Here is a 26,100-nt window from a genome sequence, read left to right on the forward strand (position 1 = left end):
ACAGACGCAAGGTCTGAGACCAGGATGCCAAGTTTTTCTAACTCAATTGATTATCTCACCACCAAACTAAGGCAATGACGTGTGTAAATGTGACTGGTATCTATTCTGATCCAATAAAGTGCTGACTGAAAACATGCCCTGGTGAAAGTCTCACAGCCTCATTTCTTCCATGTGTTTCTGAGTGTTTACAAAATGAGAAATGTGTGAAGCATTACATCAAGATCATCCTTCCACTGGTGCTCCTTCTGCAGGTTCTCTGCAGCCGTCGCCAGCGCCTACAACACAAGCAACCAGATAAAAGTGTTAAAGAATGCCCCAAAATACACTGCCTTCCAAAAGTTTAAAATTACAATTTTATTTTAAATACATTTTGTTCTTTTCAGTTTTCTATTCATCAAGGAAAAAAAACTTTTTTAAATATTAAGAATCACAATATTTTTTTAAAAAGTGATAATAATAAGAAATCCTTCAGCATTAAATCACATATTAGAATGATTTCCGAATGATCATGTGACACTGAAGACTTGAGTAATGATGCTGAAAATTCAGTTTTGCACTTCCCAGCAAATGAAAGCAATTAAAAATCTTGCTGACCCCACTTTGTTATAGAGTGTATTGTACTTTATATAAATACCTATCTTAAACCAGAAAAGAACATAAAAATTACTAATAATAATCTAGGTAAGATAGTTTAGTTTCATTGCTTTTCTCAAATTTTATAGAAGAGCCTCAGAACCAAACATTAACATCCAGACACTTTACAACACCAAATAAATGCATTAACATGACAGAGTTCCAATATAATTGGCTAATTAATTTGTCATTCAGTCAATAGCTGGTTTAAATGAGGAAAAATTAAGGTCAGCTTTAAACTGAGTGAGAAGACACATTTTCCTCAGACTGACCTGCATTCAGCCTTTACTCCAGATTCTCAGCCTATGAGAAAACCCCTCATGATGGCAAACTAAATTTAGACAGCAGCTCAGGTCCGGTCCAGGTCTCCTCAGCTGATTAAGTTAATAACAGTATAATGGCATGACTGTACTCCTAATTTCCCCTGGGAACTTGTCCCAGAGCCTTTTTCTTTATGTATTTTTATTCTTTAATTTATTTTTTGTTTTTGTTTTTATTGGCCCTAAAATGAGATTGAAGATTAGGAGTGCAAGAAATCAAATGAATCCTGATAACAAGGGGACGAAGAGCAAATTAAGAAATTCTCATTTGATGCTCGCTACCACAGATCTCTCTCTATATGAGGAGGAAAAACTTTGATCAAATAAACGATGGTTGGTTTCTCATTTGGTGGAAGTTTATAATTAAGGCTGAAGCTTAATGATGTTTGAGGGTTTAGTGCAGAAGTCGTGGTGCAACTAACAAACATATATGTAAAACAGGAAAAATAACACTGTAAAACAGGAAATTATACAACAGAGAGGATCTTTTAAAATGGTCAGAAAATGTGACTTTTTTATAACTTCAGGTTACAAAAATGTCATATGATGCACTTATATTTATTGTATTTAATTATAAACTCACACACATACACATATATATATATGTGTGTGTGTGTGTGTGTGTGTGTATTCTAAACAAACAGACAGTCAACAATTAAATTTTTCACTTAATTATGACCACTATTATATAGCCTACTATATACTTAAATTTAAACTCAAAATGTCATGTGACCTTCAGAAGATCTTTCTTACATGACTCGAAGGCAGCAATAAAACTGTTCCAGTGAAGAGAAGAACATCAGTTTGATATCATCGCTGCCAGAATAAATGATATCAAAAGTGCATAAATGCCACTAAAGCTAATTAAAACCAACATAAGCACATCGTGCATAATCGTGAAACAGCTTAGAAGGCTTTTTATGCTGTAGGGACAAAACGTATTGAAATTTCACAGTTTTGTGATGTTAATCTACACAAAAGATCCACTGGAGTATCCCTATTATAATAAGACAAAAAAATAGAGATTTTGTTTTTTTTAATCACTCGAATCCTCCAGGGCAAATGAACAAACAAGTGTAACGCATGGCTAGATGATGAAACCTCGCCTCCCACTTCAGACATCCCATAATAACCCACTGACCCCAGGGTCTAACTCACTCTGATGAGCTGTCGCCATAACAACCCCAGTGGTGTGGTCTCAGTCACATTAGGACTGGGCTGTGTGTTTGTCTTATTGCCAGCCTCTAATGGCACACAATCCATAGAGGACAACACAATCTGCATGGCAAGAGTCTTGAATTTCAAAGCACAGACCCTGCATCATTCAAACATGTCTGATCTTAGACTGACCAGGGTCATCGCTAAAATTCACATGGGTCTGCAACAATGTTTTAGTACTGTAGGTTGACCCCTCTTACCTGTGAGAACGGTGATACTGTAGAGCTGTAAGGGCCCACCAGGAGGCTTCAGCAAATATATAAGGGGAATCAATTATTATAAATGTTTTTCAATTTAAATACATTTTTTACATTTCAAAATGTTTATTAATTAATTGATTTATTAAATGACTGATTATATAACTCTCTGGGCTCTAGGCTTTACAGTGTCTCTCTTTTGTATTGTTTGAAATGTTATTTTATAATAAACTAAACCTATCTCAACTTAATATATTAGGTTAGGTTAGGTTATTTTTTTTTCTGTTAGATATCTCTGATCCATTTTTTTTTCTGATTGATTTATTAATTGATTCATTCCATTAAATTTCTTTTTGCTCTCTTGGTTATCTATAGGTTCAAGGTGCCTATTATTATTGTTATTAAAACCTAATATGTTTTATTTTTTTGGATTGTTTTGTAATAAACTAAATGTTTGTTTATTTATATTAAAAAGTATTTATATACATTTAGGGGTGCAAAAAGGTGGAACATTTCCAGTAAATTTCGGACATAATCCAGAAATTATGGAAACTTTCCGGGTTTTTTTTTTTAATATTCCAGGGATTTTTAAAAAAAGTTCCTGGAAATGTACCGGATATTTTCCACCCCTTTGCAACCCTATATACATTTAATAAATATTTTATTTTAACTTCAGTGAAAAAAAAAATAATTAAGTAAAATGAAAAAAGTAAAATGTAAACTGACATCATATTTCTTATTTAAATTTCTCCCATGAGATACAAAAAATACAAATACACAAAAAATACAATTATTTGTATTGAATAACATACAGTTTTTTAACCTATTTGATATGTTTCTGTCAGTAAAAAAGCTTGTAACAAGGAACCTTTTTCATCATCACATTAATGGCGAGTTCACACTGCATGATTTTCAAACTCGTTGGATCGCCATTGTTTTCACACTGCGTGACTGTCTGGGGTAGCACTCAGTTGCTGCTGTGTTCACACTGCACGATGGATCCGCGACTGGGGGTTTCACATTGCATGACTTCACAATAAAGAACCGCAGACACCTCGGTCTGGTCCGCAAACAACATTTCAAAACAAAACACACGCGAGAAGTGACAAGGAAATACCGCGAGAGTTTATAATTATCCAGTATATAATTACACTGTATTTTCACTTTTGGAACCAAAAGTTATGTCACCTGCCCCATTATTATTTACAGTAATTATCTGAAGCACAGTGTAAGTGAAAAGGTCGGACCTGTATTAGCCATAATGAGGCTAATAAAACAATAAGGCAAAGTCCAAGATGACTGTCCTGCTAATGCATGCAGAGAAAAATTAGATAAAATGTCTAATTTTACACATTAAACCATTTTCCCTTTCAAATGGGAACCATACCCCTAGAGGGCGCTATGGGAAATGGTATACCCATGTCACCATGCTGGGGATGTGTGCCTTTTTGGCTGAACTAAGTCAAAGACTCTGGGGAGTCCTCACCCCTGCATCAGCAACACGGCCATAGACCAGAGCTTCTTAAAAAACGGAGGCCTCATCAGGAGATAGTTAACCTAAATATGTTCTTATTGAGGCCACATGCAAGAAGGCTCACAGAGAGCTCAACATTCAGAGCCAACTGGCCCGCAGAGCTCTGCAGAGTGGAGGCCTAAATACAACACCTCTCAAATAAGAGGCAGCCTAGCAACACTCCATACTACCAAGCCAATACCTAGCCGAGCTCTGGGAGTGGAGGCCTTAGTGAAAATAACTCTCTAAAGCGACAGGAGGCCTGACGATGCTCGCAGTAGATGGCCAAGATCAAGGAACAGAGGCTTCAGCATGATGACTCTCTAAAATAAGAGGAGACCTAACTATGCCCCATGCACAGGACATCTTGCAATGTAGGCTTACATAGATATATAACCTAGAACTCACAGATGCTGCCCTAGCGGAGCTCTGTTTAACAGAGACCTCAATGAAAAAGCTCTCTGTAGTGAAAGGAGATGCTTGCAGAAGATGGCTAAGCTCTAGGAGTGGAGGCCTCAGCATGACGACTCTCTAAAATGAGGGATGTCCATCATGTTTTCCCAAGGAGCCAAATTTGTGGTAAGGCGTAGCTCCTCCACTACCTCTGGGGGGAGTGCCTGGCCCTGGTGCAGGTCCTTCAGCAGGTCACTCTGGTAGGCTTGCAGCACGGCCATCGTGTGCAAAGCTGTCCCTGCTCTGCAATTTATCTGTGATGTAACAGTTAGTTGGAAGAGAAGGCATCTTTAATGTGGATGCCTCACCAACCGACATATAGCAGGCAAGAGTCTCTTCAATCGGAGGCATTGACACATAACTATACTTCTGAATCCCCGCCATGATGAATGTGAGCAGAATTCGAAAGGGAACTCACATTATGCATCAGTAGCTAATTAGTCAGTCTTGTACAGCAGCTTTCAGGTACAAACACCTGATGTTCAGATCATCACTGTACACGCTGAGAAAACGAACACCTGCTGTCCATCAACTCTTTAATTCACAGAATACAGAAAACCTGTAGGACTAATGCACACACACACATATACTCACAAATGAACAAAACTGGGGTTAAGTGTGCCCTCTGGCAAGCATAATTACATGACTAATTATAGCCATAATTAAATAATATATACGTAGATTCTCCTTTGTAAAAGTAAAAAAAGTAAAACTCCATTAAGAACATCCAGTTCTTCCATTTTCAATGAATTAAAAGAAGAAGAAGTTTATGTGTCTCTGACAGCCTGACATTCACCATTAAATAAGCCACATTTTGTTTTTACATCTACAAGTTCTTCAAAAGTCAGCCAATTACCCTTTAATTCCTTGAAATGCTGCCGGGTGAATTTGTCATGTCTCCCTGCTGTTGTGAATACGTGCCATTTAGCTCAGTTAGTTTCACAGGATCTGTCTCGGTTTTATTTATAGATTTTTTTTGTTTGTTTCAACAGCTGCTAATTATAATGTAAGTGTTCACTGTAAATTTTGCATTACAATATAAAATAGAAATGTAGTACTAAAAAGTACATTACCATTCAACAGTTTTGGATCAGAACAACAGTGCAATCATGGTTTTTTCCATTTTTTACAAGTGAATATTTCACAGAAAAGGCTTTTTTTCTGGTTCTTTTCTGGTTAAAGATGGTGTTGAACAGTAAAACATGTGAAACAAAAAACAATTCATGAAATAGCAACAAAAAAAAAAACACACAAAGTTGAGGATAAAAAATACTTCGTTACATTACTTAAGTATAAATTTTGGGTATCTATACTTTACTTGAGTAATTATTTTTCAGCCGACTTTTTACTTCTACTCCTCACATTTTCACACAAGTATCTGTACTTTCTACTCCATACATTTTAAAAATAGGTTCGTTACTGCTAGTTCATTTCGGCTTGTTTTCATTTGTCATCAAAAAATAAATAAATAAAAAAAAACAACTATCCAGATAAATCGCGCCATCCGGATGGAGTGAATTGTGGTTGGATGAGAAGTATAAACATATACCATTCCGACACCCTATTGGTTTGTACGCGATCCATCGCACCTGCACATGACACAAATCACATCACACTCCAGCCAGGACATAGACAGTTTTGGGTTCGTTTATCAAAAAATATATTTCTTAAAAAAGTAGGGTTGGGTATGGAACCGATATCCGATCGCCTCAGATTCAGTCCCCTTAAATTTCATATGACACCGGCGTCAGTCCGGTCTCCTCCCCATCTTTCAGCGCGCTCTTCAACCCGCAGACCGCGAGCGGAGCAGCGTATGCGCACTTAAACACAAACAGAGAACACAAGGTATGTGTTTATCGATAGATTGTTAGAATATCCTTATCTGTGCAGTTCTATGTCATAAATACAGTTTACAAAAGGTCACGAGGGAGCAGTCGGTTTCTCATCTAGCTACTGTAAAGTTTTCACTCATCACACCACAGCTGTTTCCTCCAGCGAAAATCTAGCCCTTAACACATATGAATGAAAAACATGACTATGAAATTGTAGATTCACACTGAAGGCATCAAAACTATGAATTAACACATGTGGAATTATATATGGAATTACATGAATAACAAAAAAGTGTGAAACAACTGAAAATATGTCATATTGTAGGTTCTTCAAAGTAGCCACCTTTTGCTTTGATTACTGCTTTGCACACTCTTGGCATTCTCTTGATGAGCTTCAAGAGGTAGTCACCTGAAATGGTCTTCCAACAGTCTTGAAGGAGTTCCCCGAGAGATGCTTAGCACTTGTTGGCCCTTTTGCCTTCTGTCTGCGGTCCAGCTCACCCCTAAACCATCTCGATTGGGTTCAGGTCCAGTGACTGTGGAGGCCAGGTCATCTGGCGCAGCACCCCATCACTCTCCTTCTTGGTCAAATAGCCCTTGATGCCTTCAGTGTGACTCTACAATTTACATAGTCATGCAAATAAAGAAAACTCTTTGAATGAGAAGGTGTGTCCAAACTTTTGGTCTGTACTGTATGTAGCGAATACAGGAAGCTATCAATCAAGAAGGTATCAGGATTATGAGTTATTTTTCATTTTTAGTTTTTGATTAATCACTTGAATTAATCATTCATTCATTCATAAATAGACAACCATACAAGGTGGTCCCTGTGGCGCGGCCTAAGCTTTTGTTCTCAAGGGCATTTTTTTCCCTTACATTACTTTTATACTTTAAGTAGTTTTTTTAAACCAGTACTTTTACACTTTTACTTGAGTAAAAAGCTTGAGTTGATACTTCAACTTCTACAAAAGCCTTTTTAAACCCTAGTATCTATACTTCTACTTGAGTAATGAATGCCAATACTTTTGACACCACTGTGAACAAGTGAAGGTAAACTGGGATTATAAATGGCCAAGAAATTATAATAAACATTGACAACTGAACTTCTTTCAAGAATTACCTGTAGACATCACAAGCACATGGAAATACGTTTGTGGTAATTGCAGAGTTTTCACACCTCTCAGCACAGTATACACAGATTATGACTAAAAACCCATGATCCGTATAACGCTCATCATGTTCAGCCTGGCAAAGACTGATGGAAGCTGGAGCCTTTTTGGCTTATGGCAGAGTAAACTGTACTGGCTTCCCAGAGTTCAACAGGATCCATTTTGGCTCAAGGTGGGTAGAGTGCGATGCTTATTGGGGAGGCAATATGGAGTTTCTTTTGTGTCTTTTTTTTTTCAAACAAACATATTGTGTTTGAGAACTCCATAAGGCACCACCTGTCTCTGTTCCAAGCACAACGTGAGGAAAATGGTGTCCAGCACTACACTTCAACATACTGAAGACCAGCTTGAGGCCAATGGAGCTGACCCACACCACCACAAAATGCTTTAAAACAGATGGTATATGTGTGCGGATCAAGTTCTTTTGTTTTTACCAGACATCCCCACTGGGATAGTAAAACCTGAAAATACCTAAGAATATCTACATTTTAGAACACTGACAAAACAAACAAAAAACAAAAAATACAATTATAAAATGTTATATTAAATCATAAAATTTTCTAATTATTAAATAAAAGAAAAATAGATCAAATACCCCAACTAAGATAAAACCTGAAATATATATATATATATGTAGGTCTACTATAGGGATATTTACATATTAGCTATAAAACAGTACAACCAAGACAAATATTGAAGCGTTTCGTCCATCACTCCATCCATCTTTTAAAAGAGCATTTTTACCATTTCCTCATTAACTGAAATGGATTGCACTAATGTCGCTTGAGTTTCTCCTGGGCCGCAATAAGATTAAATGAGGATCAAACAGAGAATTTGCTCTTCTGCTTCTGTAAAAAAGACCCCAGTGATCTCATGTGTATCTACAGATTCAGAACAGATCTCAACGATAAACCAAACTTTGGAATTCAACAAGAATTCTAGCATTTCTTTCCTACACCAAATTATTTGGGCTAAAACCTCCATATTCATTGCCTAACTTTATACACACTTGGACATCCATCAGCCTCTCTCCTCTCAATCTCACTGAAAACATCAGTGAATCAACTGTAAGATTATCCGTTCTCGTAACATCCCATTCAATTTCTCAGTACAGGGTGTTTAAACAGAAGTGAAAATATCTTCCGGTACAGTCCCACTGTGGGTGGACAGCACTGTAATTATGCAGCTCGGCATTGCTTGAGATGAGACTCTAACTACTATCAGCTCTCACAACATTTGTTGTTTGCAGACAGGAGGTACAGCTAAGTTAGCAGTGCCTGTATGGAGCCAAGTAGCAACCAAGCATAATGGCAACTGGCAGCCAATAGGATCTGTTTAAGCAAACCGGTGATGATATTTCTGGTATGATGATGTTTTTCTATTGACCACTATGCTTTATAGCTTAGGATAGTTCCAACACCAAAGCCTGTTGAGAACATCAAGACAAACAAGGTCTCTTTCCTATTCTCTTCACATATTTGACATGGTACCTGTGACAGCTGTTTGTCCTCTGAGAAGCATTGGATGCTTACGGCTATTGTAATCTGACGTCATACCCTTCCTCTGTTCTTCAAGTCCTCACTCTACCGCGCATTACAATAAGTGACTAATTCAGTACATTTCCCAAGGTGCAGTTCTCCTTCCTACAATCTGATCAGTCAGTCTAGACTTTCACAGAAATTGAGTAAGACTACAAACAGTGTTGGAATGGAAAAACAGATTACATTAGATGCTTCATGATTTGCAAATAACAAATGTAAGGCAAAATAAATAGTAATAATAATAATAATAATTCAATTATATATTAAATTTTTTTATTGTCATTATTTTTTCTTTATCTTGTATGGTTTTACATAATACATAATAAATGAAAATGATTAAAATAAAAAGAATACATTTGTTACAAGTGGTAGAGCAATGGTTCCCAAACTTTTTCATTCCACGACCCACCTAGACAAGTGTAATCTATTTCACGACCCACCAAAATATTTGAGAAAAAAAAAGGATTGACATTACTTCAAGCCTAATCTTACTTAAAAGTTTGATGTCAGAAATTAAGTATTTAAGAAAAATAACCATTTTATTTTAGAGTACACCTGAAAAATTACTACTAATATTTAAGTTTAATTTTTGTTTACTGATGTTAAAATATGTAGTGTCCATAAAAACGTGAAACAGGCTCACTCCATTGAACTGTAATCTGCGCTGCTGTGTTTTGTTGCAGAAAATGCATTCATGATCCTTCCGTGTGTGTCGGTGAGAACGGAGTACTATCAAACATTTTTGATCAAGCATAAGAAGCAAAGCAGAACTACCTAAAACAGTTTGGAGATTAAAATAATTGTGAAATAGGTTAAAAAAAATAAATTAAAAAAAATAAACAGATGTGTCTCTGAAAAAAAAAAACTGGATGACAGAGGTTAAGTGAGCAAGTTTCTTCTCTTTTAATAATGCGGACCGATTGAACCTTTTAATGACATTGCTCTGAGACCTTAATTGTTATTGCAACTCATGCGCGCCCGCGCTTCAAAACACACAATGCACGCGGACTTAATTGCAATTCGAAAATCACACTAAGGATATTGCAGTTCATAAATTAATGTTGGTGGGCTATATCGTTGTGACGAGTGGGTTCCTGGTTCCCGCCTCCTTCTTCCCGTGATTGTGAAGTCTTTAATGTCTTACAATGGTGCCGAAGCCCAGGAGGAAGGAGGGATGCCCAGGAGGAAGGAGGGATGCACTGCCATTGATCCCTCGCCACTGGGGTGAACCCGCGGTGCTATCGAGGGCGAGGGAGTCTGCCGCGAGGATGCTCGAGGCGGTGGGCTGGAGTGTGTTGCCGGGGGGACGGACAAACTCACTCCAGCCCACCGCCTCGATGACTCCTTCGGGAAGGAGGCGAGAACCGGCAAACAGTCAAAAGAAGTTTTAATAACTAAATAAACACAAAACAGCCCCTCGCGGACGACTGCCGTGCACAAAAAAACAAACAAAAAAAACCAACCACAAAATAAAGCCCAGGCCTGTTCCTCTCTAGTCCTTCTCTGTCGTCGCTCCTCTTTTGTATCCTTCCAATCTCCTCCGTGGTTCTCGAAATGGTGAGTGGCACAGGTGTCGCTCATTTCCAAATCACTCCACCGCCCTCGCTCCGTTCCCACGGCTCTCGGCCCCACCCCACTCATCACATTCGTGCAGCCCTAGACTGAACTGTGTGAGTGAGTGTGTGTGCATGTGTGTGTGTGTGTGTGTGTGTGTGTGTCATTGAAACAAAAATTTAGATGCAGCCAAGTGACTTTGTGCGACCCATCTTGTTCCATTCTGTGGACCCACAGTTTGAAAACCCCTGTGGTAGAGCATTGCGTTAGCAAGCGCAAGGTTGGGGGTTCGAATCCCAGGGAACACATGTTAGGAGGAAATTGTTAGCTTGAATGTAATGTAAGTCGCTTTGGATAAAAGCGTCTGCTAAATGCATAAATTTAATTTTATTTAATTTAAATGTAATATGTGTGTGTGTGTGTGTGTGTGTGTGTGTGTGTGTGTGTGTGTGTGTATGTATGTATATATATATATATATATATATATATATATATATATATATATATATATATATATATATATATATATATATATATATACTATTATTATTATATTAAACAATCATTATTTTATTATAATTTTTTCTTTATTTTGTATAGTTTTGCATAATGTACATTGTATATATTGTATATATATATACACACACACACACACACACATACACTAATACACACACACACACACACACACACATATTTTATTATTTTACTCTAAAGTTAAATAAAAATAAAACATAAATATTACATTTACTAAGTTAACATACTGAAAAAGCAATGCTACAGTCAGTTATTATCATTTGAAAATGTGTGTTCAGGGCCGGAATGTCTTTGTTTTTGTTTTGTGAAACCACTTTACCCAATTGTACTTCGGCACCCCGGGTTGCCAGTTGGCGGAAAACACAGCGTACTGTATTTCATTTCATTCATCGTCAAGTGCGCTCGTTTCCATTTGTGTCGTCAAACTGGCAAACTGCGTGTGAATCAAGTCTGAGGAGGAGCAGCCAGGTGAAAAAAACCCTAGTTCAACCACTCTGTGTCAATCATACAGCACCTTTAAACAACTAGAAAGAGTAAGAAGCAGGTTAACAACCTAACTGTACTGGAGTGGACTGTACATCACTGAAACCACACTAAACAACCAGAGTTCTGTTTACTGATGTTATCTTGAAACTCTCTGGCCCTTCACTGCACATCATCGAGAGAAAGACTGACAGGATAAGAAACGAGTGTGGAGAGAAGAGGGAAAGGGCTCCTGCAGATAAATTTGGTGTGTACAGTATTGGCCCATGAGAGTCTGCAATCTAGTTTCCAGAAGCTCTATTTAGCTGTCTAAGAATCAGCGCATAGAACGGTGGAACTGGCTTGTGCCGTTTTATCTGCCATATCAAAGAGGGAGCAAACAAACACCCTTCCTTTCCATCTGTTCTTTCTCTTTTGATGGATGCAAGTGGCTCTCTCTCTCTCTCTCGCTCTGTCCAGCTTTTACTTTTTCATCCTTTTGATGCAGCATTTAGCAGTTGGGCTCTCAGATCACTGTCAAAACACTTTTCTAAAAAGAAAATCAGATCTTTTGAATTATCATACATAAACACACTGGATCGGTTCCAAAAAAAAAATTCAGCTGTGCATCTAGACTGAACTTTAAGGCATCATAGACATTCTCCTGACATACAGGAGGTGTTGAGTAAAAATACACAATTTTTATGTAACAATTAATTAACAATTAATTAATTAACAATTAAATAAAAGTATCAAACAGATAAAACAAAAAATTATTATGCTCAAATCTTGTGATTTTATGCTAAGTGAATTTTTGTTGGTTTAATTTAGCAATACTCAAACTTCATACTCCGCTGGAAACCAGTGTAAACTGATTCTCCGGTTTGTTATTTGTGTATAGTTGCTGACTATTTACTGTATGTACACTGTTGAGTTATGTAAGACATAGATCATGAGGTAACTAACTAGGTTTTAGGTACTGCATTTGATTTCATGTGCATACATGACACTTGTCATGAATATGGTACGAAATAGCTCTTAAAAATGTTTTTATTCAATATTATTTCATACACAGTAAAAACATTTAAAAAAAAGATTTTTCAAAGTTGGAAATAAAACAAAAATGATTGGAGGGTGGTTTTGTGTTGCTTGCAGTTTCTTTGTAATTATTTATGAAATTCACTGGCAATTCCCGAGTAAAAACCATTATTTTGTAAGGGGCACTGAAAGAAATAAAAAAAATGTTAACCTCAAACTCAAGAGAACAAAATAAATATGTTATTAAATGTTTATTATCAGTTTATATTAGTTTATATTATGTTTTATAAGGGGTTGGCAATATTTAATCTTGTAACCAAAATCTGAGACATCTAAGACACGATTTATGTGATTTTGCAATAAACATCAAAATAAAATAGATTAGAATTTACAGAAATTAAACAAAAAAAACAAATAAATAAAAACAAACAAACAGGGTTGAAAATTTAGTTGTAGATAGTTTAGGTCTAAACGCTGGTTTGCATTTACTGAAAAACCTATATTTCTTATAAATTAAAGACCTTTTTTTTGATAATAGCTTGGGTAACAAGACTGAATGCCAAAATGACTATTTTAAGGTCAAAATGTACAGACATTTGATGACAGATCCATTTTATGTTGATTAATATTACTCTTTAAAATTGCTGAAACTCATCGGTGTAAAGGGAGGTCAGTAGGATCAAAAAAAGCAATGTCAAGAAAACAGCTGGATAGAGATAGAGAGCAGAAAGAAACAGAGATTGACAAGGAAGGGTTCATGTTGGTAAGATGAATTGCGGTAATCGGAATAAAGTCAAGAGAGAGAGAGAGAGCGCGGCATGAGTGAGACATATTTGCTGTTTACGTGATTTGATTGACGTTCAGGAAAACACTGTCTCCATCAGCAGCCAGGAGTTTCTTGTTTGACAACACAGCATCCCAGCCGCACGTCAAGCAGCCTCCGTTAACTCGCATCGACCGCGCAGACAGCTGCTGATGGATGGCTCCAAATTAATGACACCCACTGATCAACTTAACTGAGCTGCCAATCAATCAATCAATCAATCAATCAATCAGTCTAATCCAACCACAGCGGCCCACAGTCACGTTAGGCTGCGAGATCAGTCAGGACCCATCCAACAGATATTGATTAGAACAAGACATGATCTGGTCATCCTGCGCCCGAGGGGTCACTCAGGAAAGAACAACAGGAACGTGAACAGCACTACATGATCGGCAAGATATGCTCATCTTCATGGTGACAGCTGACTTCCTGTAGTGGAATAAGGGTTCTCTAGAAAAGTACTTGCTTTGACGAGTTTGGAGACAGTGTGATTATCCGCACACGTTAGATGCAGGTTAATCTGATATTGATGGTGCCACAATAACAAAGACTGACTGTTTACTGTACATAAAGCAAGGTAGATTCAGCAAACAACTGTTATAAAAGCGTCATATGTCATGTCATGAAGAGAAGTGTGAAGGCTTGATTTATCTGACACACGTCTAGATCTACTCTTACACTGTCCTTGGCAAAAGATTCACACACCCTGTTATGCTATTAACTGGAGAATGAGCTACTCCATAAATAATATTCCTGAGCTGTAGGATTTAAAAGGTTAAACGCCTGCTAAAAGAGTGCAAGTGAATTGCTAAGATTACACGCTGTCCCGTCTGAAAAAAATAAAAAAAGCTTATTATATTTTTCGTACTCAATCTTTCAACTGTGCTACAGAGACAGAATAAGAAACTGTTTAATGTCTGGTCTATTATAGCATGCAAGGCCACTAATCAGTGAGTACAAAAAACTGTTCAAGTCTACATAAAATTCAGAAATTGAGCTCATTTACTTCGCACAAACACGTTACTGAACGTCTTATTCTGAACTTTCCTCTTCAGTTCCCATATATAGAACACAAAGGATGACAAAATATTAAAGTAAAGAAAAAATATATCACCTCTGTGAGAGTCTGTTTTCCTTATTATAGAAAGTATCCTTTAAAATGTATTTCCAAAAAAAAATCAATATTTCACAACAATTATAATAATTAGTATTCTTATTATTAAATGTTACAACTTTGCGATAACAAGAAAAAAAATGACATTTTAAAACAGTTATTGTAATAAAACTATAAAATCAATATACTCTACAAAAAAAGTAAGCATTTTAAACAATTATGCTTAAGTGCTTAACAAAAAAACTAAATTAGTTGAATTTAACTGCATTTTCTTCTTGATTCACTACAGTTGACAAATTTGATGTACTTGTGAATCTTCTAGTTATAGGCAGGATGCGCAAGAAACTCCAGTGATTCACTGAAATCTTTTTTTTTTTCTAAATGTGATTTAAAAAAAAGAACACAAGCAAGTATGTGTTTGTTTGGTGGACTGCTGGGGGAAAACAACATATAAAGAATATTTTTAATGGGGTGAGATGAGGACAGTTTCCAGTCTGGGTATTGTGACTGGAGGTAGAGACAACCTGCCAAAAATACACACACACACACACACACACACACACACACACAGAAATGGACAGAGAAGCATAGAGCCAAGCTGTCCTCACACCACAGCCAGCTATTACAGATCCAATGACCTAAGAGCAGTTATTTCCATCATATGAGGCACACTGGTGTTTCCATATCCATTAAAACAAGAGCACTTGATTCAGACCAATTAAACATGACAGAGGAGAGCGTGAGAGAGAGAGAGAGAAAGAATGAAAGGTCAATACTTTCATTTAGTCATCAGGATGAGCTGTCAGCGATGCGTTTAATGCTGACCAATAAAAGCAGCTCCGCACAGTCTGCCATACACATTACCTGCACTTCAGGGGCAAGAGTTTTATAACACTGACTGACCCTGCTTAAAGGGAAAGTTCACCCAAAAGTGAAAATTAAGTCATTAATGACTTCCAAACCCGTAAGACCTCTGTTCATCTTCTGAACACAGTTTAAGATATTTTAGAATTAGTCTGAGAGCTTTCTGTCCCTCCATTGAAAGTGTGTGTACGGTATACTGTCCATGTCCAGAAAGGTAATAAAAACATCATCAAAGTAGTCCATGTGACATCAGAGGGTCAGTTAGAATTTGTTGAAGCATCGAAAATACATTTTGGTCCAAAAATAGCAAAAAATACGACTTTATTCAGCATTGTCTACTCTTCTGGGTCTATTTTGAGCGTGTTCTAGTGTAGTGATATCTGGTTCGCAAACAAATCATTTGATTTAACCGGTTCTTCTTGAACCAGTTCACCAAATCGAACTGAATCGTTTGAAACGGTTCGCGTCTCCAATACGCATTAATCCACAAATGACTTTACCTGTATACTTGTGGCTGACACTCCCTCTGAGTTCAAACAAACCAATATCCCGGAGTAATTCATTTACTCAAACAGTACACTGACTGAACTGCTGTGAAGAGAGAACTGAAGATAAACACCGAGCCGAGCCAGATAATGAACGAAAGATTGACTCGTTCACGAGTCAAGCGGTTGCAACGGTTTTCGGATCACCAGTAGTGATGGGAGGTTCGGTTCTTTTCCGCGAATCGGTTCTACTGGACCATTCGATTCAATAAACCAGTTGAAGAAAACGGTTCACCGGTTCTTTTGTGCTCTACGTAATGCCTTCTTTGGTGATGACTGCCCTTGATTCAAACCTTCGGTTTACCCACGCTCATAACATTAGCACAGAATCAGTTCAGAATCAATCACCAAAAGAATTAGTTCGGTTCAGACGCACTGTGTGTCGGTCTGCTTCACGCTGAATCACACATGCGCAGTATAATCAGCTCCTCGGTTCTCGATTCGGACGCGTCCGACAGAAATGGTTCTTGACTCGAGAACGAGTCAGTCTTTCGTTCGTTATCTGGCTCAGCTCGGTGTTCATCTTCAGTTCTCTACACAGCAATTCATATTCCAGGATATTGGTTTATTTTAACTCAGAGGGAGTGTCAGCCACGTTAAAAAGTTCACATCGTAAGTCATTTGTGGATTAATGGAGATGCGCATTTCAAACGATTCAGTTCGATTCGGTGAACAGGTTCAAGAAGAACCGGTTAAATCGAATGATTCGCTTGCGAACTGGATATCACTACACTTGAACACGCTCACAACAGACCTGGATAAGAAGACAATGCTGAATAAAGTCGTTTTTTTTTTTTTTTTGGACCAAAATGTATTTTCGATGCTTCAACAAATTATAACTGACCCTCATATGTCAAATGGACTACTTTGATGATGTTTTTATTTCCTTTCTGGACATGGACAGTATACCGTACACACAGTTTCAATGGAGGGACAGAAAGCAAGTTGGACTAAATCTAAAATATCTTACATTTTTGGGTGAACTATCCCTTTAAGCACACACTACATGTGATATTTCTCCACTATCATGGAAAATGAGGCAGAATAATGATTTCTAATGATACCTATTCATACAAGGGAAATGCTCTTGAAATGTAGTTTTTAGGGCACACAGAGTAAGGTTTATCAAGAGAGGAAATCAAATGGACAGAGCGTATCGACAGACTAATTAACTTTCAGCTTGAAAGAGCACTGCCAACAATCTGGACCCAGTTTTATCAGAACTAGATCGATGCAGGTCGAAGATCTAATTTACTAACAACATACAGTAGGATTGGAAAGGTTTTGAACCGAGCATAGAAAAACAATGGGTATGTTTGGAAACTGCTTGGTATATACTACACTGTAACTACAACATGTACTGCCTACTTCACTTAAAAAATGGATTTTAAAAAAAGTTTCTTTTTTAGAAAATACATATATTAACTTAATACATGCACTCCATTTTGGGATACAGTTTACCATGTGGAGCGTTTTGGTTGTATACTGCTCATTTTTGGAAATGTACTAGATCATCTGGGTATTTCATACATACAGAAAATGCAGATGAAATAGCAAAAGTAGTATTTTAGTGTGATGTTCTGAGCACCTGAAACACATGGAATACACCTCAATGGGAAATATCCATGATTATAAAGCAAACTTCACTGTTTTGCATGATTATAACACACGTTGCATCAAATCAAACATATACAGTATATATTCAGTTGCAATGTGTAAAAATCTCAAAAACCCCTTTAAGGTTCTATAGCTAGATTTTTTATTATTATATGATGATATGTGGCATAATGCTCATTACTTACTTTTAGAGCTTTGGAACGGTTGGCAAGAAGGTTCTTGATTTCAAGTGCAGCTTTTGCCACCAGCTGTGTAGGGTTGTTTTGCTTCACGTCATAGTATCTTTGAGACTGGAGGAAAATCTGAGAGGGAGAGAGAGAAAGAGAGAGAGAGAAAGAGAAAGAGAGGTTTAAGGTTTCAGGTTGGCTTGCTGGAATTTGTCTTAAAAGCCATTTCTTATGAGCAGATCAAAATAATAATAATAATAATAAAAAGCACTCCTCTAGTGTCACAGCCTTGACAGACAGCATAGCATTCATTAAAAGCATACCTGCAAATCTATTTAGTCGAATGTAAAAATCGGTCCCTATACTAAAGTGTTAGCGATGATTATATCTGATCACTTGTGGTGTTCACTCATACATTTATTTAGCAGTGTGAGTGTGAGTGTATCTGGTCCTGTAAAAAAAATAAAAATCCTTAGCCATTATATAAGACAGAACAATCTTTGGAACAACAAAAAAAAAAAAAAACACTGGTCCTCATGACCCCCATAAGCTGACTACAGTACATGTACCATTAAAGATGGCCACCAAGTATAACAGCTGGAAGCAGGAATTGTGGGTTGATGAAATTCTTTGACTTTCTCACAGACTAAATAGTCTTTGCTCACTGGCCTTGGACACAAACACGTCCAGAATGGTTTTTGTTGAGAATGGCTGATAGAGATGCTGATGCAGTTTTGCTCCTTTTGAAGTTGTACTAGTTCACTCAAAATGAAAATTCTGTAATCATTTATTCACCTTCATGTCATGACTCTCCTTCATCCCTGAAAAGAAAACTCTAGAACTTCTGTGCTAGAAAGTCCCATTCCTTTTCTGCAGGGAAATAAGAACTTCTAAAACTGAGACAGGATCTACTATAAGCTTGGATTTTGTTAATCAAAGGTATATGTTTCTGATGAAGCCATCAGCCTGCATTATTTCAACTTTATTTTTAAATAATCATGTTTTACAATGAAATTCCTGGTGAAAAACTACATTACCCATCAAATCAAAAAAGGTCCACAATTCAGAGAACAGCAAAAAAAAATTGTGTAAAAGTAAAAATCGCCCTATGCTCTAAAACTTAAATTATTGTATATATTTGTGTTTGTTTGTACATATTTGTGTAGTTGTATATTTCTCCATAATTTTTAATTCAATTATGTCATTCACACTGCTTTATGGGAATGTTTTTTCCTTTATTAAAGCTGTTAAACCACTTGTATCTTTGCATTCTTATCCAATTTTCAAATACTTTATTGCTTCAAATCAAAGTTATGATTTAAATCATAGCTGGCTGGTTTGGTTCATGACATATAATGCTTTGACAGTAATGAGGAAAACTAAAATCCAGAACCAAAGCTGATAAAAATGTGGCTGGCCACTGTAACACTGTGTAGAATATATGCTAATTACCAAGCTAATGTGACTCGCATTTGTATTTGTTTTTATAGCACTATATGAAATATTCATAGCTGCATAACATCTGTTTAGCGTGCTAAAAAACAAATGTGTGGTCTTACTTCTTGGAGCTTTTGTATACCGGTCTCAGCATCCATCAACTGCACTAGCTCCTCCTGCATCTGCATCGCCCATTTCCGGGTCCTGTAAACACAAAGAACCAATCAGATTTAGTTTTTAATCACTGATCTTACCCTTCTTAAAGAACACTTTCAGTACTTCTTTGAGACCAGAGAAAAACTACCAGCCATGTGTTTTAAGATCATTTTGTGTATTTATCTGTTCAAATCGCAAGGAGATACAGCGGCAAAAGAGGGGTTCAGTGTGGCCCTATACCCTCCTGACATGTTATTACAATGTTAACACAATGTCAATCATTGCAATTTCAAGAGTGAATCCCTAAATTAAATGTGGATGTCTTTGGAGCGTGTAGTTGCTGGTCCTCTTTTATTAAAATGAAACATGAAAACTTTTATTAAAATTTTGGATGGATTGATTATATATATATATATATATATATATATATATATATATATATATATATATATATATATATATATATATATATATCTAGTAATGGGTGCAGAAAAATCTACTCAATTCAAAGAGAAAACAAGTTTTCAGTTCCCACATATATTTCTCAGAAAACGACTTCATATCTTCATTTGGCTTCTCAAATAACTTTATATATATATTGTGGCGGGGGAGGCGTGGTTCAGCGAGGTCTGCGACGGGAGAGAGAGTGAAGAGACGAGCGGTGGTAAGTGGTTCAAGTGAGAAACAAGTAACACCTGGATCTCGTTACAGTGATTGGCGTGGGGAAGCGCTATTTAAGCTCCCCGAGGATCGTCAGAGAGAGAGAGACCTGAGGACTTGGGGAAGGAAGCAGCAACAGTGTCAGCAGATAGTGTGAACGTGAATATTTATGCGCATGTGATGCGACTTTATTTTCCTTGTTTGTTTTGGTTATAAATAAAATCTTCCTCGAGCCTCAGTACGCTGACCCTGGTCTCCTTCCTTCACACCCAAAGAACCTTGAACCGTATTACACTGGTGCCGAATCCCGGGAAGGAAGGAGAAACACACCGCCATGCAGACCCCGTCAGGCACATCGGGTTCGCCATTTGCGGACATCATCTCGTCGCTCGCGGGCCTGCATCAGGAACAACATCAAGCCCTGCTGGACCTGCGGGCCGATCACGACCGCCGTTTCCAGGCCATGATGCAGGCCCAGCAGGAGGGCCGCGAGATGTTCGGACGAGCCTGGAAAAAACGGGGGCGTCGAACCGCGTGCGCATCGCAACCGCGTCTCTTCCCTTATGAGCGCGCATACCGCGGTTGGGAACAGTTCTTGCTGGAGCCATGTATTCCACCAGATGAGGATCCCATTCAGTGGTGAAACAAAAACACGAAGCGCTTCACAAAACGTATTCGCTTAGCACACCGTTATTGTGAGTCCTGACAACGTCTGTGCCATCAGAGCGCGTTTTCTCCACGGCCGGCCTTATTGTTAACAGAAGGAGCAGACTTTCCCCCGTGTTTCTTAACAAGAACATGTAAAACAATAGAAAAAAAGCAAAAAAGATTTGCTGACACTTTAAGTTTCAAAGTTAAGTGTTGGCTACGTTCTACAATAGCCTAATTGCTGCAGGCTGCTTTACATATTTTCTTTGTTCACTTTTTTTTTTCTTTGTTCACTTTTTTTTTTTTTTTTTTTATCTGTACTTTTGTTTGTTTGCACGCATTGTTAAAGGTTTTCAGCTACAAAACACGATGTGTAATGTTCAAGCTTATTGTGTGTAAGCTTGTTCAAAATGACGGAAACAATAAATGTTTCTGAAAAATAACGTCTGTCTCATTAAACTTAATTTAAATAAACTAATATTCGAATATTCATTTTTTTGTGAGTTCAAATATTCGAATGTGATATTTGCGGAAAACGGCCATCCCTAGTACGAACGGATAGAGGCAACGCACGGCAAATTTACCACCTCAACCTCCTCAAAAAATGGAGCGCGGAGGCGTCAGTGCTGTTAGCGACGGCAGTGAGCGGAGAGGAAGATCTCGGGCCAGAAGCAATTATCAAAGGAAAATCCCTCGCCCTGGCCCCGGGGGGGGGTCACCTCTCGCCCTCGCAGCTCACTGACATCGGGCGGTTGCAGTCCGAATTTGCCGATGTGTTTTCGCCTCTACCGGGTCGTACTAATCTGATTCAGCACCATATTGAGACAGAGCCGGGCGTGGTGGTTCGCAGCCGGCCGTATAGATTACCTGAACACAAAAAAAGGTAGTTCAGGCTGAATTAGAAGCTATGCTGGGGATGGGAGTAATCGAGGGGTCCCACAGTGATTGGGCGAGCCCGATAGTTCTGGTGCCTAAAACGGACGGCTCGGTGCGCTTTTGTGTGGACCACCGCAGGGTGAACGCAGTGTCAAAGTTTGATGCTTATCCAATGCCGCGGATTGACGAGTTGCTCGATCGGTTAGGCACGGCTCGTTTTTACTCGACGTTGGACTTAACAAAGGGATATTGGCAGATCCCCTTATCTCCAATGTCCAAAGAAAAAACAGCCTTCACTACACCGTTTGGATTGCACCAATTTGTGACGCTTCCGTTCGGTTTGTTCGGGGCCCCGGCTACGTTTCAGCGTCTCATGGATCGGGTGCTAAGACCCCATGCTGCATATGCCGCGGCCTATCTAGATGATATCATCTATAGTGGAGACTGGCAGCGGCATGTGGAGCATGTGAGGGCCGTCCTTGGGGTGCTGATTGGGCGGGTGGAGGTAAGGTATCTGGGCTTCCACTTGGGTCGCGGGCAGGTGCGTCCCCAAATTGACAAGACGGCAGCGATTGCAGCCTGCCCCAGGCCCAAGACCAAAAAGGAGGTGAGGCAGTTCCTGGGGATGGCGGGATATTACAGGAGGTTTATCCCTGACTATTCGGACCTCACCAGCCCGCTGACTGACCTCACTAAAAAGGGGGTACCAGATATGGTCCAGTGGATGGAGCAGTGCCAATAGGCCTTCACCCAGGTTAAGGCTGCCCTGTGTGGCGGACCGCTCCTGCAATCTCCTAACTTTTCTCTCCCCTTTTTGTTGCAGACTGACGCGTTGGACAGGGGGCTGGGCGCGGTCCTGTCCCAGGAGGTGGAGGATGGCTCCCCGGCCTGAGTCAGGCGGTGGGGGTATGTGGCGGGGGAGGCGTGGTTCAGCGAGGTCTGCGATGGGAGAGAGAGTGAAGAGACGAGCGTTGGTAAGTGGTTCAAGTGAGAAACAAGTAACACCTGGATCTCGTTACAGTGATTGGCGTGGGGAAGCGTTATTTAAGCTCCCCGAGGATCGTCAGAGACCTGAGGACTCGGGGAAGGAAGCAGCAGCAGCGGAGAGCGAGTGTCAGCAGATAGTGTGAATGTGAATATTTATGCGCTTGTGGCGCGACTTTATTTTTTTCTTGTTTGTTTTGGTTATAAATAAAATCTTCCTCGAGCCTCAGTACGCCAACCCTGGTCTCCTTCCTTCACACCCAAAGAACCTTGAACCGTATTACATATATATATTTATTGGAAAACAAAACAAAATAACCTAAGGAAAATATTAAAGTTTTGCAATGCATGCAGCATTTAATGCCATGATTTTATGAATTTAAGACGTTCTGCTCTGATTTGGGACCTTTAAGCATTCATTTATGGAAGGACAAATTAAAACTTCTTGAGACATGCTGAAACACTGTTATTTGAGCGCACAAGTCATATTAGCTGCATTTAATGGTGCTTTTTTATGTCAGTTTTGGAGCATGTTCAAGTTATATGGATCTGGAACATCAAGATGGAGAGTAAATAACGGAAATTGTATTTTAGGCTGACCTATCATTACAGGATTTCATTTTAAATTTGTTACGACATGAAGGGGGCTACATATAAGATCAAAGATTATAAATGTTTTAAGCCCGCCCACAGTCTCAGATTAGCCCATTGCTGACCAGCCAGCTGCTGTTTTAAATACTCAACATCAATCTAAAACTGTTGAGCAGACAACATGCACTGCACCTCCGTCTAAGGCAATATACAGTAATGCTATAGGAGCACGTTAAAGCAAAGCAGAATGAGTGTGGGAGAGAGAGGTATATGGGTGTCGTGTAAGTGAATCCGTACTGAGGTCCTTATCCTGTCACCACCACTATGAATCTTATCATTGTGACTCAAAGCCATGGCAGCAGAGCATGTATGTGAGATGACCCTGAGCATAAAACACACACAAGTGCACACTCACAAAACAAGGGCTGCAGAAAATTCACTCTTGCTGGAGGGTGATGAATTTGGATGGTTCTAGTGGGAACATTTTCTTAAAATAAAAACAAATACAAACCCTGTGTAATCCGAGATGAAGGACCACGTGTGGAAAGGTATTATATTTAGCCCTGAATGCCAGGATATACATCACTCACACACTCTTAAACGAGATAATATAGATTGCCCTTACTCTTACAGTTTGTGCTAACTTTTTTACAGCAAAGTACACTGACATCCATTTTTATTTTCCATTCTAGAAGGGAAATTTGTGCATGTATAGCGATTAGATATTGGACTGTCAGGAGAGTAAGAGAACATGATGGCACAGCATTTCTCAACTGATATGCATCACAAGCTAGCTAAAGTAAATGGTTTACCATTGGGTTTAGGTTAACAACTACTACGATTGTTGAGTGACTGCACAAGTTAACGTTAAACCACTGGGGGTGCTTCTTAAGTAAATTTAAATAAGTAAATAAAATAAATATATAATTAAATAAATAATTATATATGTGTTTTAAAGTTTGAATAACAAATAAAAAATGATAAATAAAAACAGAATATTTATGCACAAGAAAAACAAAAAACAAAAGAACAGCTCCAACCCCCCCCCCCTCCAAAAAAAAAAAAATCTAAACTAATCATTGTTAATAATCAAGAGTGCCAGAATGTAGAATGTCGTTCAACAATAGAAAAGGCTGCCAGCCCCTTTTAGTTTAGCTGATGAGATTCAATTGGAACTCTCTTTATGAGATTACAACAGCAGTATGATCATAACCACCACAGTAGCCATAAAAACAGAGCACATACTTGCCAAGTATATTGTTACAGCTTGGGTGAAAATGGATGTGGTGAAAAAAAGAGGGATGGAAACTTGGAGCATTGATTGGAATATTGAGATAAGATCATCATTTGACCAGCTGTCTGGAACCATGTGGGTTTGTTAAAATCTGAACCAAATGGCCTTTCAGGTGGGACAAAAATACAGGAACATGACAAAAGCCAATCACAGCGAAATGCACAATGGGAACAAACTATAAGCAAAGCAAACATCCTATGAGATAAGATGCATGACCAATCAATGGACTCAAAACATGACACATATGTATCCATCCAATGAGGATGAGTGACATGTCAAACAGCCCTCAAATAGGGTGTATGAGTCAGGTTTACATCACTGGATCTTGACCTCACGCTGTAGTTCTCCCACTCCTACAAAAACACATGGACAATTGTCGTCCCCATGCACCTATACATATGTACAGTATATATATATATATATATATATATATATATATATATATATATATATAAAGCCTATGGGCATACATATATGATATATATACACTGTATACATACCTACCTATACATATGTGGAAATCCTTTACAGTTGGTACAATAGTCAAATAAGCAACCTTCTCATGGCATCTGGAAAATGCATACTCGCCAGTCAAACAGAAAATCATGATTCATCACTCCAAAGAACACATTTCCACTACTCCAGAGTCCAGTGGTGGCATGCTTTATATGACTCCATCCAGTACTTGACATTGTACTTGGTGATGTGAGGCTTGCATGCAGCTGCTTGGCCTTGGAAGTCCATTCCATGAAGCAGGACATTTTTTTGTGCTGATATTAATGCTAATGGAAGTTTGGAACTCTTCATCTATGGAACCAGCAGAGTGTTGGAGATTTTTGCGCACCATGCACCTTGATGAACCCACTCTGTGACTTTACATGGTCTGCTGTTCCTAAATGCTTCCACTTTCCAGTAACAATTATTTGTTGACCGTGGAATATCTAGCAAGAATAACATTTCACAAACTTATTGCAAAGGTTGCAACTTATCACAGTAACACGCTGCAAAATGTTCATTATTTTACCAAAATAAGAGTATTTTAATAAGTCTAGTACTGACCTGAATTTCACATGAAAGACATTTACATATACCAGTCCACAAGAGGAAATAGTTGAATTTATAAAAATGACCCAGTTTAAAAGTTTACATACACTTGATTCTTAATACTGTTTTGACATCTTACTATTTTGTAACATATTATTAATATCCAATAATTATTACTGCATTTAACTAAAATTTTCAACATACTAAATATAGAAGTTTTACTTTTGGGGTGTTTTCACTTTGATTTGGTGCTCTTACTTTGAGAGTATAGCCACACCTGAGCTCATTAAATCAGATATGTGAATATTCATATATTCAGGGGATCTACAGGTGTCAAAACGGTCCATACCAAACAAACATGTTTCTATACAGTCTTCACACCTACAAACGCATTCTACTGGGATCCAGGTGAAAACACCAGAAACAGCTGACAACAAGCAACAGGTGTGTACAGTATGTCAGTGACTAAAACTGAGCTCAATTCAGACAATAGCAGCTCAGCTTTAGGCTTTCAGAACTCTCAGACAGCCATGGATGCAAAAATGGGCATGCAACATATGCACTGCATAGTTCATAGATCCAAAAAAATCCATATTTTCATCAGGCCATAAGTATAAATGACCATTAAGGATTTATTTGCCCCTTCGATCAAATGTCATTCAGTTGTATAATAAATACAGGCAGTATGTAATTACAGCAAAGAAGAATAGGGGGGGATTTAATTATGTCTCTGGGGAAAAACTAGTAGCACACCTGACACAAGAAAGCAGAAATAAACAAGCCACCTTCCTCTGCTGTTTCTCTCTCACTTCA

The 26,100-nt window shown here is 38.3% G+C and overlaps 1 protein-coding gene across 1 annotated transcript in view; it reads right to left on the reverse strand.

The window, feature by feature from the left end:
- Positions 1-26,100, reverse strand: part of LOC132098988 (voltage-dependent calcium channel subunit alpha-2/delta-1-like) — an 81,143-nt gene that overhangs the window by 39,354 nt on the left and 15,689 nt on the right. The window contains exons 2-4 of the mRNA XM_059505325.1: positions 19,157-19,238; positions 17,616-17,732; positions 216-275 (exon numbers count right to left, since the gene is read on the reverse strand). Coding sequence (XP_059361308.1) covers positions 216-275; positions 17,616-17,732; positions 19,157-19,238 — 259 coding nt within the window. The remainder of the gene's footprint in view (positions 1-215; positions 276-17,615; positions 17,733-19,156; positions 19,239-26,100) is intronic.

The sequence above is a fragment of the Carassius carassius genome, chromosome 22 (assembly GCF_963082965.1).
Source record: "Carassius carassius chromosome 22, fCarCar2.1, whole genome shotgun sequence".
Lineage (NCBI taxonomy): Eukaryota > Metazoa > Chordata > Actinopteri > Cypriniformes > Cyprinidae > Carassius > Carassius carassius.